Raw genomic sequence first — 13,326 nt, 5'->3', positions numbered from 1 at the left:
AGCTTTTTCATGAAGCCTATGTGCTGGCCACTGTCATGGTTTTCCTTTATCTTGAAGTGAATCTTCAGCAATGCAGGCAGGTACCATAGGAAATGATGTTATGAAAAACACCCCCTGATACCCACGTAAGCTGGTCCATGCTATGGCTTTCACGAGCATTGGTGGAATATTACAGAATATAAATTCTCAGGGTGAAAGTTTGTGTAAATTAAGCTTTTTGCAGAGGCTCAGGTCACTTTACCAACAGAGTCTGTGATCTCTTCTACTACATTAGGAATTAACTGCTGTGCACAGGCCAGTGCTGACACAGAGTTACCATGTCCAGCCTTGTACCTTGCTGATCCCAACCTTGCCTTCCTGACTTGGCTTCCCAGCTTGACCTCTGACCTGCCTTGTCACCAGAGATGTGTCTGGTGATCAGAGAACAGTTGGCCAGACCTGCTCCTCTGCCTCGCTGGGGTGCCATGGACTGTGGCTTGTCGGTGACAATGCTGCCCAGCCTGCCTGGCTGTCACCCTCAGCTCCTGGCTCACTGACCCTTGAGGAGCTGCCAGCCCTCATTGCCCCCTGACACAGAGGTTAAATTTAACTCAGGTTTTTTTTGCTTAGCTTCAGTTTTCATTATTCTTTAAATCAAGTCTTAAATTCTTTAAAATATAAGCCCAAATAGAGTTAACTTTCCAACCTTTATGGCATGTGAAAGATTTAAAAATGAACCACTGAGTTCTTTTTTCCATGAAGTTACAGTGAAGTTTGGTTCTGCTTTTATTTCAATGCTACTGTGAAATTTCACATGCTGTTGCAAAATGCATAGGTCAGCAGTGGAAAAAAAATAATGATGAAGTAACTTGCACTGCTGCTTGCATAATTCTTTCTTCATGATATATATGAAGGAACTACAGAAAATCTAAATCAGAAGCACAAACCCACATTAAAAAAATCCAGTAAAAGAGAAGGAATGTAATTTTCTAGAGAGGAAGGCAACAGCCAGAATAGTAACTACCCCAGGATCACAGGACAATTGTGGTTTGAAGGGACCTCAGGGAGTCTCAAGTGCAACCTTCTGCTAATGGGAAGGTCAGCTACAAGGTCAGATGTTGCCCAAGCTTTGTTGAGTTGGGCATTGGAAACCGCTGAGGATGGAGCACACAGAACATCTTGGTGCAACCTGCTCCACTGCCTGTCAGCTCTTCATAGCTCAGAAGCTCTTCCTTGTATCAACTCTGACCCTTCTTGCTTCAAGTTATACACAGGATTTCTTGTCCCTCCTTGTCCTGGTTTCAGCTCAGGTAAAGTTCCTTTCAATAGCTATTACACTGTTTGAATTTAGAATGAGAATGGTGTTGATAACACAATGATGTGTTTTGGTTTTTGTTAAGTGTTTATCCTAAGTAAGGGACTTTTTTCTTATCTCATGCTCTGCCAGTGAGGAGATTTGCAAAAGAAACTGGGAGGGGGCAAAACTGGGACAGGTGACCAGAACTGGCCAAAGGGATATTCCACACAACAGGATGTCATGCCCACTATATAACCTGGGGGGAGTTACCCAGAAGGGTGGCTGATCTGGGTTCAGGAGGTGGGGTCTGGCATTGGTCAGTGGGTGGTGAGCAATTGTGTTGTGTGTCACTTGTTTTTTCCTTTATTATTGTCATTATTATTATAATTGACCATTATCACTACATTTTTAATTTATTTTTGATTATAAACCCGTTCTTATCTCAACCTCCAAGTTTTACTTTGATTCTCCTTTCCATTCCAGCTGTCTGTTGGGGGAACAGAAGAGAGTTGAGTGAGTGCCTGCATGGTCCCTCATTTCCAGTCAGGCTTAAAACACACCACTCCTGCTGTGAGCTGTTGTGAAGAGCTTGGCTCCATCTTCTCAATACCCTCTTTGCAGGACTGCAAAGCTGCCATTAGGTCCTCCAAAGTCTTCTCTTCTCCAGGCTGAACAAGCTCAGCTTGCACAGCCTGGCAAGGTCCCATTTCAGAATATGAAATTACAGAAATATAGATAAATACAGCAACTCATGAAAACAATGGAAATGCTCTTTGCAATGGAGAAATTTTAAATTTACACACAAAAGAATATTCTCATAAGAAATATCTTATTGCTTGTGACCACTTTATGCACACCCTCCATACATCATACATAATGTTAGACCTAAAAAGGTGCTGAAAAGTGCTGGCCAAAACCTTTCCACCACACAAATTTGCTAGAGGGTGATTTTTTTTTTTTTTTTTTTAATGGAAAGAAAATTCTTTCCCTAGGAAACAAACAGCCCACCATAACCAAATATTTTTCCTGGGAATTGAGCAAAAGTAAAAAAAGTTGTGAGAGGAGAAAAAATGTAATGTTTTAACTCTTTCCAGAGGGTCAGGTGTCTGGATGGGAGAGGGAACCAGGGAGCCAGGTATCTGTTTCTGGGGCCTGCACATGAACAGGTCCCTGAATTACCAGCCACACTTCTGATTTGTGCTAATATCACCTCTTTCAAAATGTGGGTTCTTTTGTTTCCCTTCTTACTGTTTGTTGGTACATGTACATTCATGTTCTTTGATGGTTTGCCAGCATTGCTGCCTGGCTTGTTCAATTTTTTTGAAAGTGGCAGACTGAGAGCCTTGGAACCTGTAGCTGAGGCTTCCATGTGCAGTTAAGTAAATGGTTGCCAACCTTACTCTATTGAGTCTGAAAATGGAACCACACTCCAGATTTCAGTCATCATAAGAAACTCTGAAGGCTGGCCCTTTACATTGCTGAGATGTGAAACCTCACCTTTCTATCCTTCTCTTCCTCTCCTACATGTATCAGGGAAAGTTTCCTCCAAGTTAAAACACTAGTGGCTAGAATTTGCTTCTTTATAGGCATGTGAATGAATGAATCTTCAACTATCTGAAACCCAACACAGGTATTGTAATGAAACTGCATGACAAACAATTATACATTAAAACATATATTTTTCAAGAAAAACAAAAGCTTAAGAGCAGGTAAGTGCCCATTTTAAGAAGTGTCTGATTCCAGAAGTATGCTAAAGTAGAATTTGAGTCTTTAATGAAACACAGGAACCATCTTAGCAGCATAAATAACACCATGAAATTACAGAGAAATTTACCACACTCCCCCCCCGTCTGCTCTTTTGCTAATCAGGACAAAGAGGACTTCAGCCTTCCTCCAGCTTAGTAAGCTGCAACAGGAGACAGTTCTGTGGGGGATGCTCAGTAATTCTGTCAGTGTGTCACAGCCATCCTTCTTGACTGTGCATTTGTTTGTTGTCATTGATTTATATACCATACATGATTTAAAGATGTGTTGATATTCCATTGATTTCATTGACCCTGCAGTAAGTTCTTATTGGCTCCAGCTCCTGGTTTTGCTTAGACTGGTGTCTCTGACCTTTGGGGCATTTGCTAGGTACAGAGTGGAGAAGATTTTTTCTTCCTTTTCCTTTTAGGTTATCCAGTTTTCCTTTGCATGTGCTCTTTCAGGAATTTTTGAGAGACTGTGTTTCACAGGAAGTTCTGTAGGTGATCAGTGCAGTGTTCTTTGCAGCAGAACTGCACAGAGCATGTTCTTTCACTTGGCCTTCCTCTCGCTTTCGTGGGCACAAGCAACACCTGAGCAAATTCACTACGTCTGCTCGTGCAGTTTCGCTCACAAAGCAGTACAGAATGGGATCCGCAATGCAATTCAAACTTGCTAAGGCCTGTGTGATTCTGTAAACCTTATACATCAACAACAAAAAATGTGGGTCAGACGTGAAAGGTTCTTTGATGCTGCGGATAAGCAATACAACATGATAAGGAGTGAAACAAACAATGAAACTAACTGTGATGTTCAGAATAAGTTTCTTCACTTTTTTCTTTTCTTCATCTACTGTGGCTTGGTTATCCCTCACTACTTGGTAGATTTTATGGTAGCAAAACACAATGATTATCAAAGGGACCAAGTACCCTGAGAATATCCGGAATAAATTTATGTTCGCCTGCCACCTTTCCAGGGGGTAGTTATCATAGCATAATGTATGATTAGTGGAATTGCAAGGGTCATTGAATACTTCTTTGTGCACCAATATGACTGAATTAAAGATGCTTTCCAGAAGCCAAACAATTATGGTGACAATCAATGAAAACCTTCTTGTGCGCAAGTACTGGAGCTTCAAGGGGTGAACTAATGCCAGGTACCTGTCAAGGGAAATGCAAGCAAGGAACGCAGTGCTGGTGTAGAAATTCATATACATAAGGAAGGCAAAAATCTGACAAAGCAAGGCAGAGAGCCTCCAGTCATCTCCATGCCACGCATAATCAATCCACAGAGGCAGAATCAAAGAGTACAAAAGGTCAGCCAGGGACAGGCTAAAGATATAGACTGCTAACTCATTCTTTTTCCTCACCTGAATGCAAGATGCATACAGAGATATGCAGTTGGTGGGAATACTGAATATCATCACAATGCTGTACACAGATGGAAACAAATACTTATCCAGGGTGTGTTCATCATGACACTCAGTGCTGTTGTTCATTATCCACCCCAGTAGTATCCTTGAGATAATTCCAGCCTGCGTGCAATAAAACCCCTTGTTGCAGTCTGATGGGCTGTCATCTGTTAGTTCTTCAGGATCTGATTGAGAAGATTCCAGCCTTCTGTTACCAGAAAGGAAAAATGTCAGCTATAACATTTCTGTTGTTTTTATGGTATTCTTGGTGTGTGTCTTTATTTATTTATTTATTTATTTATTTATTTATTTTTGGAAGAAAGACACTATGTTTATAGGAGATCAGAAGATGTTAATGCTCCTAGAGTTAGGAATGCATAGGAAGAGAAAACCAAAATCTAAGGTTGTCAAGGTCAGTTAGATGGATCCTTCTACAGCACAAGCAGGATGAGTAGTTAAGACACTTCTAGGAGTGGGGTGGTGTCCTGCAGTCATGGGTCTTTTGTGGGAGAGTTAAAGGAGATCAGAAAGTGGACCACAAATAAAATAATAGATGTGCACTTTCTATTATTCTGGTAAGCACTGTTTTGGGAATATAAATGTGGCAGACTTCTTATCCCAAATAACCTCCTCCCTGGTAAGGCAATGGAGAGCCAAGGATAGAAATACAGGGATTCAGGTACTGCTGGATTTTGGGATATGCTCAGAAGAAGAAAATGTGTGTCTGGTATATTTCCCTATTGCAAATCACTCTTGTCTTGTTTTCATCCTCACACGTCGTTGCTTCCTCTCTCCTCCTTCATATGTGATCCCAAATGAACTTGCCATCAAGTGTGCTGTCCCAGCCAGACTTACTGCATGTACCAGAAACCCTCCTGTGAAACCTGCCAGGCACATGACAATCTGCTGGGTGTCCCTTTGAGCGTGTGAGGTGGACACTGAGTACAGTGTTTCATTTACACTTCTTCCCTCTAAAAATTGCAGCTGTGATGCATGAGCTTATAAAGCCATTAGCAATTAAACTTAGTCACTTCCAGGACTGTGGTTATTAACAGCTTCAACATGAAAATATCAGTAAAATGGCAGCCCTGACTAAAGCATGGGACTGGAGGAGTTGCGTGTGTGAGCCTCAGAAACACGTAGAAGAGCTGACCTTTCAGTAAGAAAGGGTGTACGACTGTGGCTGTGAGACAGCTGGTACTCACTGATGGTATCACAGCTCTGACACTCAGCAGTTCCCATCACTAGAGAACTAATTGTTACGTTCAGGAAATAGAAGAATGGAAAATATTGGTTGCAGTTCAGTTATACTGCCAAATATACTAACTGCTTGAGAGACTGCTGTGATAGCTCATCTGTGCTTTGAGCCTGGACTGCAGCAGAGGAGGTGAAGAGGCTGAAGAATGAGTAGGTTGCAAGATAGCATGTCTACAACTGTTCCCACATGGGAAAGAACTCTTATGAAATACATCTTGTGTGCAGAAACTTTCCCATGCAGTAAGAAAAATTCAGCCTTATAGGTTTGCTGTGTTTGTGGATTTATGAGAAAAAACCAAACAGGTTTATTGCCTGTGCTCAGAGGTTATTATATGGCTCACTTGTCCACAAAAAAGCACCTTTCATTATTATTCATAAAAAGAAGGAGCAATGACAAAACTACCCAGAAAGCACATTTTCACATTACCTGCCACTGCCTTATTTGATCAAGTTGCCTAACTTATCAGCTGGAGCTAAATTCATTCACAAGCTTGAAAGCCAAGGAAAATTCTTGAGAGGGATTTGCCAGTTTGGTCCATTGAGGATCTGTATCAACATGACGACTAACTAAAAAAAAATGCAGTGTCTATATTTAAGACAAACATAAGATGTCTGCATTTCAGCTTGGTTTCATAAAACCATAGTGAATAGGGCATTATAAGTTTATCAGTATAGATAAGTATCAAGATAAAATAAAAATTAAAAAAATAAAAATCTAGCCCTAAAAATTGGATCCCAGGGATTTGTGACCCACTTCTCACAAAAAAAAAAAAAAAAAAAAAAAAAAAAAAAAAAAAAAAAAAAAAAAAAAAAAAGTATGCAGACAGACCAGATGAATCAAAGATAAAATACCTACCTCTTCTAATCACACTTTAGCATCTCTTTTCCTATGACAGGTCTCTTCAGGTCTAAGAGGGACACGGGGAAACGTGCCCTTTTAGAAGCATGTGTGTAAGGCAGCAAGTGTATGAGGCAGTGTTTCCTAGTCTCATGACTGAGAAATTGGAATTCCTTCTTCCTCCCCCATAAACTCTTTCTCTTTTGTTAGTCAACTTGTATTACAGATTCCAATCCTTCTAAGCTCCCAACTTCTCTCTTATTACTCACAACAGCTTCTTTTGTATCTACTCTTAGACCAACATTCTAATTTCCTCATACCTCCTGGAGTTTTTCAGCTTTTTCATTTTAGTTCATTGTTTTCAAGAGTTTTGCTCTGTTGATCTTACTGATCATAGGGAAAAACTTGTGTCCTTATATTGCTCTTATCTGAATAAATCACATGTTCTTTGGGGCAAGACTTTGCTTTACTTTTCTTCCCTCTGCCTTAAGGAACTAATATCTGAGGGTGTAATTGCCTAATGGCAAGTTGGGACACTACAAATGAAATTCGAAAAGTGAGTTGAGACCAGATGAAAATTGCCACCTCAGAAGGTTTCTTCTGTCCTTCATATTCACAAGTCACTGTACCCCATTGCTTTCTTTTCTTCTTAACCAGTATGTTCATTATTTCCTATGAACACAGCCGTGGCTGTGGAGCATTCCCCAGGTAATCCATGCCCGAACTCTGATGACACATTGATGGTACTCACACGAGGACACGCTTTCAATGATGGGAACAATGAGAAGTGTGTCATTCTGGCAAGTGTTGGTGACCTATACTTTCTTAAATGTGTCAAAGAGCCAGCAAATGAAGCTTACCACAACTGCATGCTGCAGTTTCTTGCACAGAAATATATAAGCAGAAAGAACCACTTTGCCCTGATTACAACACATTTCACTCAAATGGCTTGGGGCCTTATTTCAGGGGAAGTAGTCCTCACCACACTTTCTTGATAAGTTGTTTTTCTGATAATTAGGACTTTGTTACACAAGATGATTTTTCTTACCTGAATGCGTGATCTGAAGCATTCCCTGGTTTTCTCTCTGCTACTCAGCACACCTGCTGGTTTTGCCTAGGAGGATGGTATTGGCTTACAGCTATCCTAAAAAACATTTGATAATTTTCCCCAATTATATATTTTTTTAACGATCAAGGAATTTTTGTTTTAATGATATGGTCCAATGGTTTGACTTTCATGGTCCAAACCTACTGTGACTAATTCCATATAGTGGTGACTTATTTTATAGACTTGTTTTTATATCTGATGTTTCAAATAATAATAAAAAAATTCTTAACAGTAGCTTTTTCTTTTTAGGCTCATTATTCAATTATCATAGTTCCCGCCTCTATCATTTTGCTACAGTATACCCACTGTACAAGAATTCTGAAGAGTCAGTAAGACATAAAATTTAAAGAAATGGAGAAGTTATGCTTCAAGTACTGCATGCAAGCAAGCCTGTAAAGGAATATTGTAAGATTTTTTAGAGTAAAGTAGTCATTATATACTGTATTTGTATCAATACATTTCTACAGCATCTTCAGGTTCATAGAGAGCTTTATGTGGGTTCTCCATTTATGACATTTTGAAAGTTGCAAAGTACAAAGTTAAACTTTCATAAGTGTAAATACAAAACGATATTTCATACTCTTATCTGTAAAAAAAAAACTGTGAGGGAAGAAAGGAACAATGCTGTGCGAGCTAATGCAGTAGCTGCTGTACTGGTGATACTGTACATCAATCATAAGATGGAAAGACAGATTGTTTTCCTTTTTCTCTTTAAGCAATTCCAACAAAGTAGATTGCTTTGTGTTCTCAAAATAAGTTCTACTGCTAGGCTGAGTTCTTCAGGTACAGGGGACACTCCACAGCTAGTTCTTTTCACCTAATGAGCAGATCTTAAACCCCATTCTAAAAATCTTTACAGTTTAGGAGAGTTGAAATACGCTTTTCAAAAACATGGCCTTTTTTGTTTAAAATCAACAGCATTTTTCCTCATGCAACCTTAAATTTCATGCACAGGTCTTGATGAGATTCTGTAGAGACTCAAACAGGTCTAAAAGAGCTCAGCCTTTTTAAGATATAATGTACCGACTGTTTCATTGAGCATAAACATTCACTTAATGTGAGCAAATAGGAAAAAACCTATGTTTTTTAGAATGTAGGCTATGCAGGCAAGCATTATTTCGCTATATCATGAAATGCATCATGTTCTCCTTTATGCACACAGAAAGACGTACAATATATTTTCACATACATGATACTTGGCATTCTAAAAAGCTACTTTTATCAGAGCTTATTTTTCTGCTAAGTTTTAAGCATTCTGCATATTCATATAAATCGCACTGGGTATCCTGACAGTGTCTGAAAATACTGAAGAACACTAATAGAAGAGTTACTGGAACCCTCTGTGAGGCCTGAGGTACTTTTTGCAGTGATGGGACACCTCAGAATGATGAAAATTCACCCCCAAATACAGTTTTGCTCCATTCTTCCCCCTTTTTGTAACCAACAGCATTTTGATCATGGCAATGCCACTACAACAGTGAATCAAGCTTTCTTTCCTAATCCTAGGCATGCCTTTCCTAATTCAGTCTTTTGATGTCTTTTGCCTTAGTCTCATGTTTTGGTTGTGCAGGGATTGACATAATCCTTCCCCCAAAGCAATCTTTTGCAGCTCCTTTGTGTGCCTTATTTCAGATGCATGATGACAGCATCCCATTAGGGAGAGCTAGGCTGAAAGGTGTCCCAGAATGGAGTTGTGTCCGTGGCTCCTGGAATGCCGAGCCCTTACCTTGGCAGCCACGTGTCCCCGTGCAGCGCTCCCGTTACGCCACTGGCACTGTAACCCGTACCTGCTTCTAAGAAACGTGTCTGCTTCTGCTTGATCAGATACAGGGACAGCAGAGACAGGAAGCTGCTCTCACATAAACAGGCAGCAGTTCACAAATCTCTTGGTTTTGCTTCCTTTTTTTTTTTTCTGTTCCAAATTCTTGTTAATCTAAGTTTATCCATGAAAAAAAAGATGATGCACAAGGATGGAAGCAATCTCAGTAGACACAGGAATACTTTTAGAGACTCTATAAACTTCATAAAAGTTTAATTTAAAATATTTTCTAATTATATGAGTGTATTATATTATACACCCCTTATCTAGGAGACATTACATTCTGCAGAGAAACCAATCCACATAAATAAAATGCTGTGTTTTATTTTGTTTACTTGTATAAGTTCAAAATGTGTATGTTTTCTATTGACCGAAGGACCTCACCTGCTTTTCCCTACAAACTGAGCACAGAATCAAATAGGAATCCACCTGAGAAGAGCTCAAAAATGTTTTACAATGACTTTAGGAGTTTGTGGAAAAGAATTAAGTATTTACAGAATTTATGAGAAGTTCGTGACTAGTTCTAGTTAACAAAGAATAGCAGCATTTTATGCACTATGTCAGGTTGCATATTTACATACTTTTATATAAACTGAATCTGAGGTTGGATGCAATTTTCAGATGAGTGATTCATTTAATAGATAATTCTATTCAATTAGACTGGTGGAAAGTTGTTACATGAGCATGGTTTTCTTCCTCCTCTGTGATCAGAATAATTTACTGTATTTTTCCTTAAATTCTGTTTGGAACAATACAATCCTGCTTAAAGAAAGTGGGTACAATTTCACTTGAAATGTCCATCTGTTGAGTAACACCAAAACTGTACGGTTTGATGATTCAGATGCTAAGGAGAAATGAAAGAGAAGAAATTGAAAAGGTCTAAAATAGGGGCGTACTGACTTCCTTGAGAATAGCAGGCAGCTCTATAATATTTAACTACTGAATACAGATTTGGTTCCTTTTTTTTCAGTCACTGTGACTTTTTCATCCACAGTTTTTTACTGATCTGATTGCTAAATGAAACCTAAACTTGTGGCCATTCCCGAACTTGTAATAGCCCCTTCCCATTCTGTGAATGGAAGACCACTTGCTTAGATAAATTGCTAAAATAAATTTCAGTCACACCTTCATTTTCACTGAGAGAAAAGTCATTAGACAAAGATCTTTTCATTGCTTTCCATGAGCCTTTTCCTAACATGGTACCTATTAAATGTCTAGTATGCTGATTCTGGTATTTTGTTGAGCATTCCTCTACTTTGCTGAAGAAAAAACAGTTCTTATCATTATTAGAAATAGAGAAACATAGTTGAAACATTTCTACAGTTCTTTGCTGTGATGAGAGCAGAACTGAAAGATCAAAGAAAGTCAGAGAGGGGGTGATGCCTTTTATGCATTCTGGAAGTAAAGCTGTATGTTAAAACAAATTCTTAATTGTGTCCATATACAAAAATTTAATTTCTGATGTAAGCAGCATAACTTTCCAGGGTTTTTATGAGATCTGGACATACACAGTATCTCAAATCAGTCATCCAAGAACAACAGGTGTTATTAGTGTTTGATGAGAAAAAAAGCTCCCAACCCTGAAACAGAAAAGCATTAATAATGGAAAACGATCTTATATAGAAAAGAAGCAATGAGTAACTCCTCAATAAGTTTATTGGTTAAATTTCGGTTTATAAAGGATCCATGAACAAAGGTGTTGTCAGGAAAATTAACCCACAAACACCAGAGGTTTATGTCCAAAAAGGAGACAGAAGAGTCATGTGACTTTATTGAATAAAGGAAGAGGTCATGGGGCATTCCCCATGGGGTCTCTCAAAATTTTTAGGGGATGCAGCCTCCTTTCTATCCTAATTTCTCACCCACATTTCCCTCTCTCTTCCCCTGTTGGCTGTGGTACTTGAGATGTACAGACTTCCCACAATGCCCAATTGCCCCTTCTAATGTATAACCCCCACTGTTTTTCCTTGTGTCGCTCTTTTTCTCTATATCCAGACATGTAGCAGTCTTGAGTGAGTAACAGTCTGTGTCAATTAGTGGAATTCCTATAGAATTTATGGTTCCCCCCACTGCTTCTGTCACCTCTCCATATATCTGGCTTTACCTACCATCAAACCCACAGTTTGTTTGTAAAGACACCTCCTTCCCATTCCTCTCAGTGTGAAGAAAAAAATGGTTCAACACGAGGTCAAGATGCAGAATTAAAGTTGACAGTCACACCAAAATATCCTTTTTCTTCCACCGAAACAGATTCTGGGAATGTTTTTCTGTACCAGCTGAAAAGGGTGGGCACTCAGCAAATGTAAGTTTTGACAATTGACAGTTTTGGGATCTTATGAGTGAATAAGAGACTAAATTTCACAGCTGAAGTCTTTTACATGAAATAAATTGATGCATCAAAGAAACTATCCAAATGAGCCAATTAATAATTCATAATGGTTTTGCAAACCTCCCAGGTGTGCAAAGCTGTACAGTCTGCTGGAATGAATGTGAAATAGGACCAGGGGCACAATGCTACCTCTGGCACTGACTCACAGTAGCCCTGAGGAAGTCACTCTGACCATCTGCACGTAATAATGGTATCATATAGCTCATTTGGGTGTGAGCAGGTTCATTAGTTAATTCCTGATATTGCTGTAAAGTGCAAAATGTTTTGTGAGTGCTTGGGATTGTTATTTAAAAAGAAATAAACAGGAAACGTCAGTCAGGTAATGTCATCACTGAGACATTAGATCCCTCAATGACAGTGGCAGAGACACAATGACACTGAGAGCGACCGAGGCTCGAATAACAGCATTCTTTATGGTTAGAAAGGTGCAAAACCGCGGCTTTTTCACAGCTCCTACACAACGCAGGACTTCAGCCACTGCACCTCCTCATGCCTCATTCCTCCTTTAGGCACATGTAGCATTTCTATGAAATACTGAGGTCAACAGACAAGACAGTTCCTCGTTACGAACTTTTATAAGATAATCAAGCTGATCGCCGATCACCGGGTTACTTTTTCTCCGAACCAAGCGCCTGTATGAGCTGTAGTCTGAGGGAACACCCCGGCAATCCTCAGAAATTTTTGGCGTGCGGCTCAGCGCCACCTCGGCTGCTCTACAGCGCGCCCCTGAAGGCGTGAACAGGCTCGTTTAGCCCACGGTAATTCAAACCCCACTGCCAGCATCCCTCTCTCGGGCCCTGCTGACGCAGCTGCGGATCTAACTCGGGCCAACAGGGATTCCCCGGGCAGGGCCAGCACGGGCCTGGCACCGCTCCCTCATCTGCCCCTGCGGCGATCAAAGATCCTTCCCACGGCTGGAATGCGCTCAGTGCGCTCCTTCAGAGCGCCGCTTCCTGCCGGCTCTTCAGGGGATTTCGTGGCAGCCTGAGAGCGGCGCAAAACCAGGAAACTGCGAGGTGCTGGGAGGGCCTGGAAATGAAAGACGCGCTAGGAAACGCCGTTCTTCGCCCGGGACAAGTACCGTGCCTTGCCAGAGGGCCCGAAACGGAGAGTCAGAGGCACCGAAAAAGACGGTCAGCTTGACTCGGCCCCCTTGACTCGCCGCTGCTTGCGCTGCACAGAACGCCACCCCCGTGGCGCTCCCACACGAGCCCCGCCTCGCCTCACGGCCGTGCGGCTTTCCCACACTCGGCCCCGAAACAGCCGCACTCGCTGCTCAGTGCCCAACTCCAGCATGGCGACACGCGTGCCGTGCCCGCTCTCAAAATGGCAGCTGTTGCCTTCAGCCGGGCGGGGCTGCCGTCGGGGCTGCGGAGCCCTCCCGCCCTCCTTTCCCTGGAGCAGGATGGCGGAGCCGGCGCTGCCGCCCCGCCCCGGGGCTGGGCGCGGTCACGTGTGCGGCGTTGCCGGGCAGTGCAGACTCGC

The 13,326-nt window shown here is 41.1% G+C and overlaps 1 protein-coding gene across 1 annotated transcript; it reads right to left on the bottom strand.

The window, feature by feature from the left end:
• Positions 1 to 1,494: 1,494 nt before the first annotated feature.
• GPR65 (G protein-coupled receptor 65) lies at positions 1,495 to 9,476 on the bottom strand. The gene is made up of 3 exons (XM_063399119.1): positions 9,360 to 9,476; positions 7,574 to 7,669; positions 1,495 to 4,638 (listed from the first exon to the last, which is right to left on the bottom strand). The coding sequence occupies exon 3, from the start codon at positions 4,515 to 4,517 to the stop codon at positions 3,480 to 3,482; it is 1,038 nt and encodes a 345-aa protein (XP_063255189.1). The 5' UTR covers positions 4,518 to 4,638; positions 7,574 to 7,669; positions 9,360 to 9,476; the 3' UTR covers positions 1,495 to 3,479.
• Between the last annotated feature and the right edge of the window lie 3,850 nt (positions 9,477 to 13,326).

The sequence above is a fragment of the Prinia subflava genome, chromosome 5 (assembly GCF_021018805.1).
Source record: "Prinia subflava isolate CZ2003 ecotype Zambia chromosome 5, Cam_Psub_1.2, whole genome shotgun sequence".
Lineage (NCBI taxonomy): Eukaryota > Metazoa > Chordata > Aves > Passeriformes > Cisticolidae > Prinia > Prinia subflava.
The sequence above is the reverse complement of the archived record's forward strand: the minus strand, read 5'-3'. Positions and strand labels throughout refer to the sequence as shown.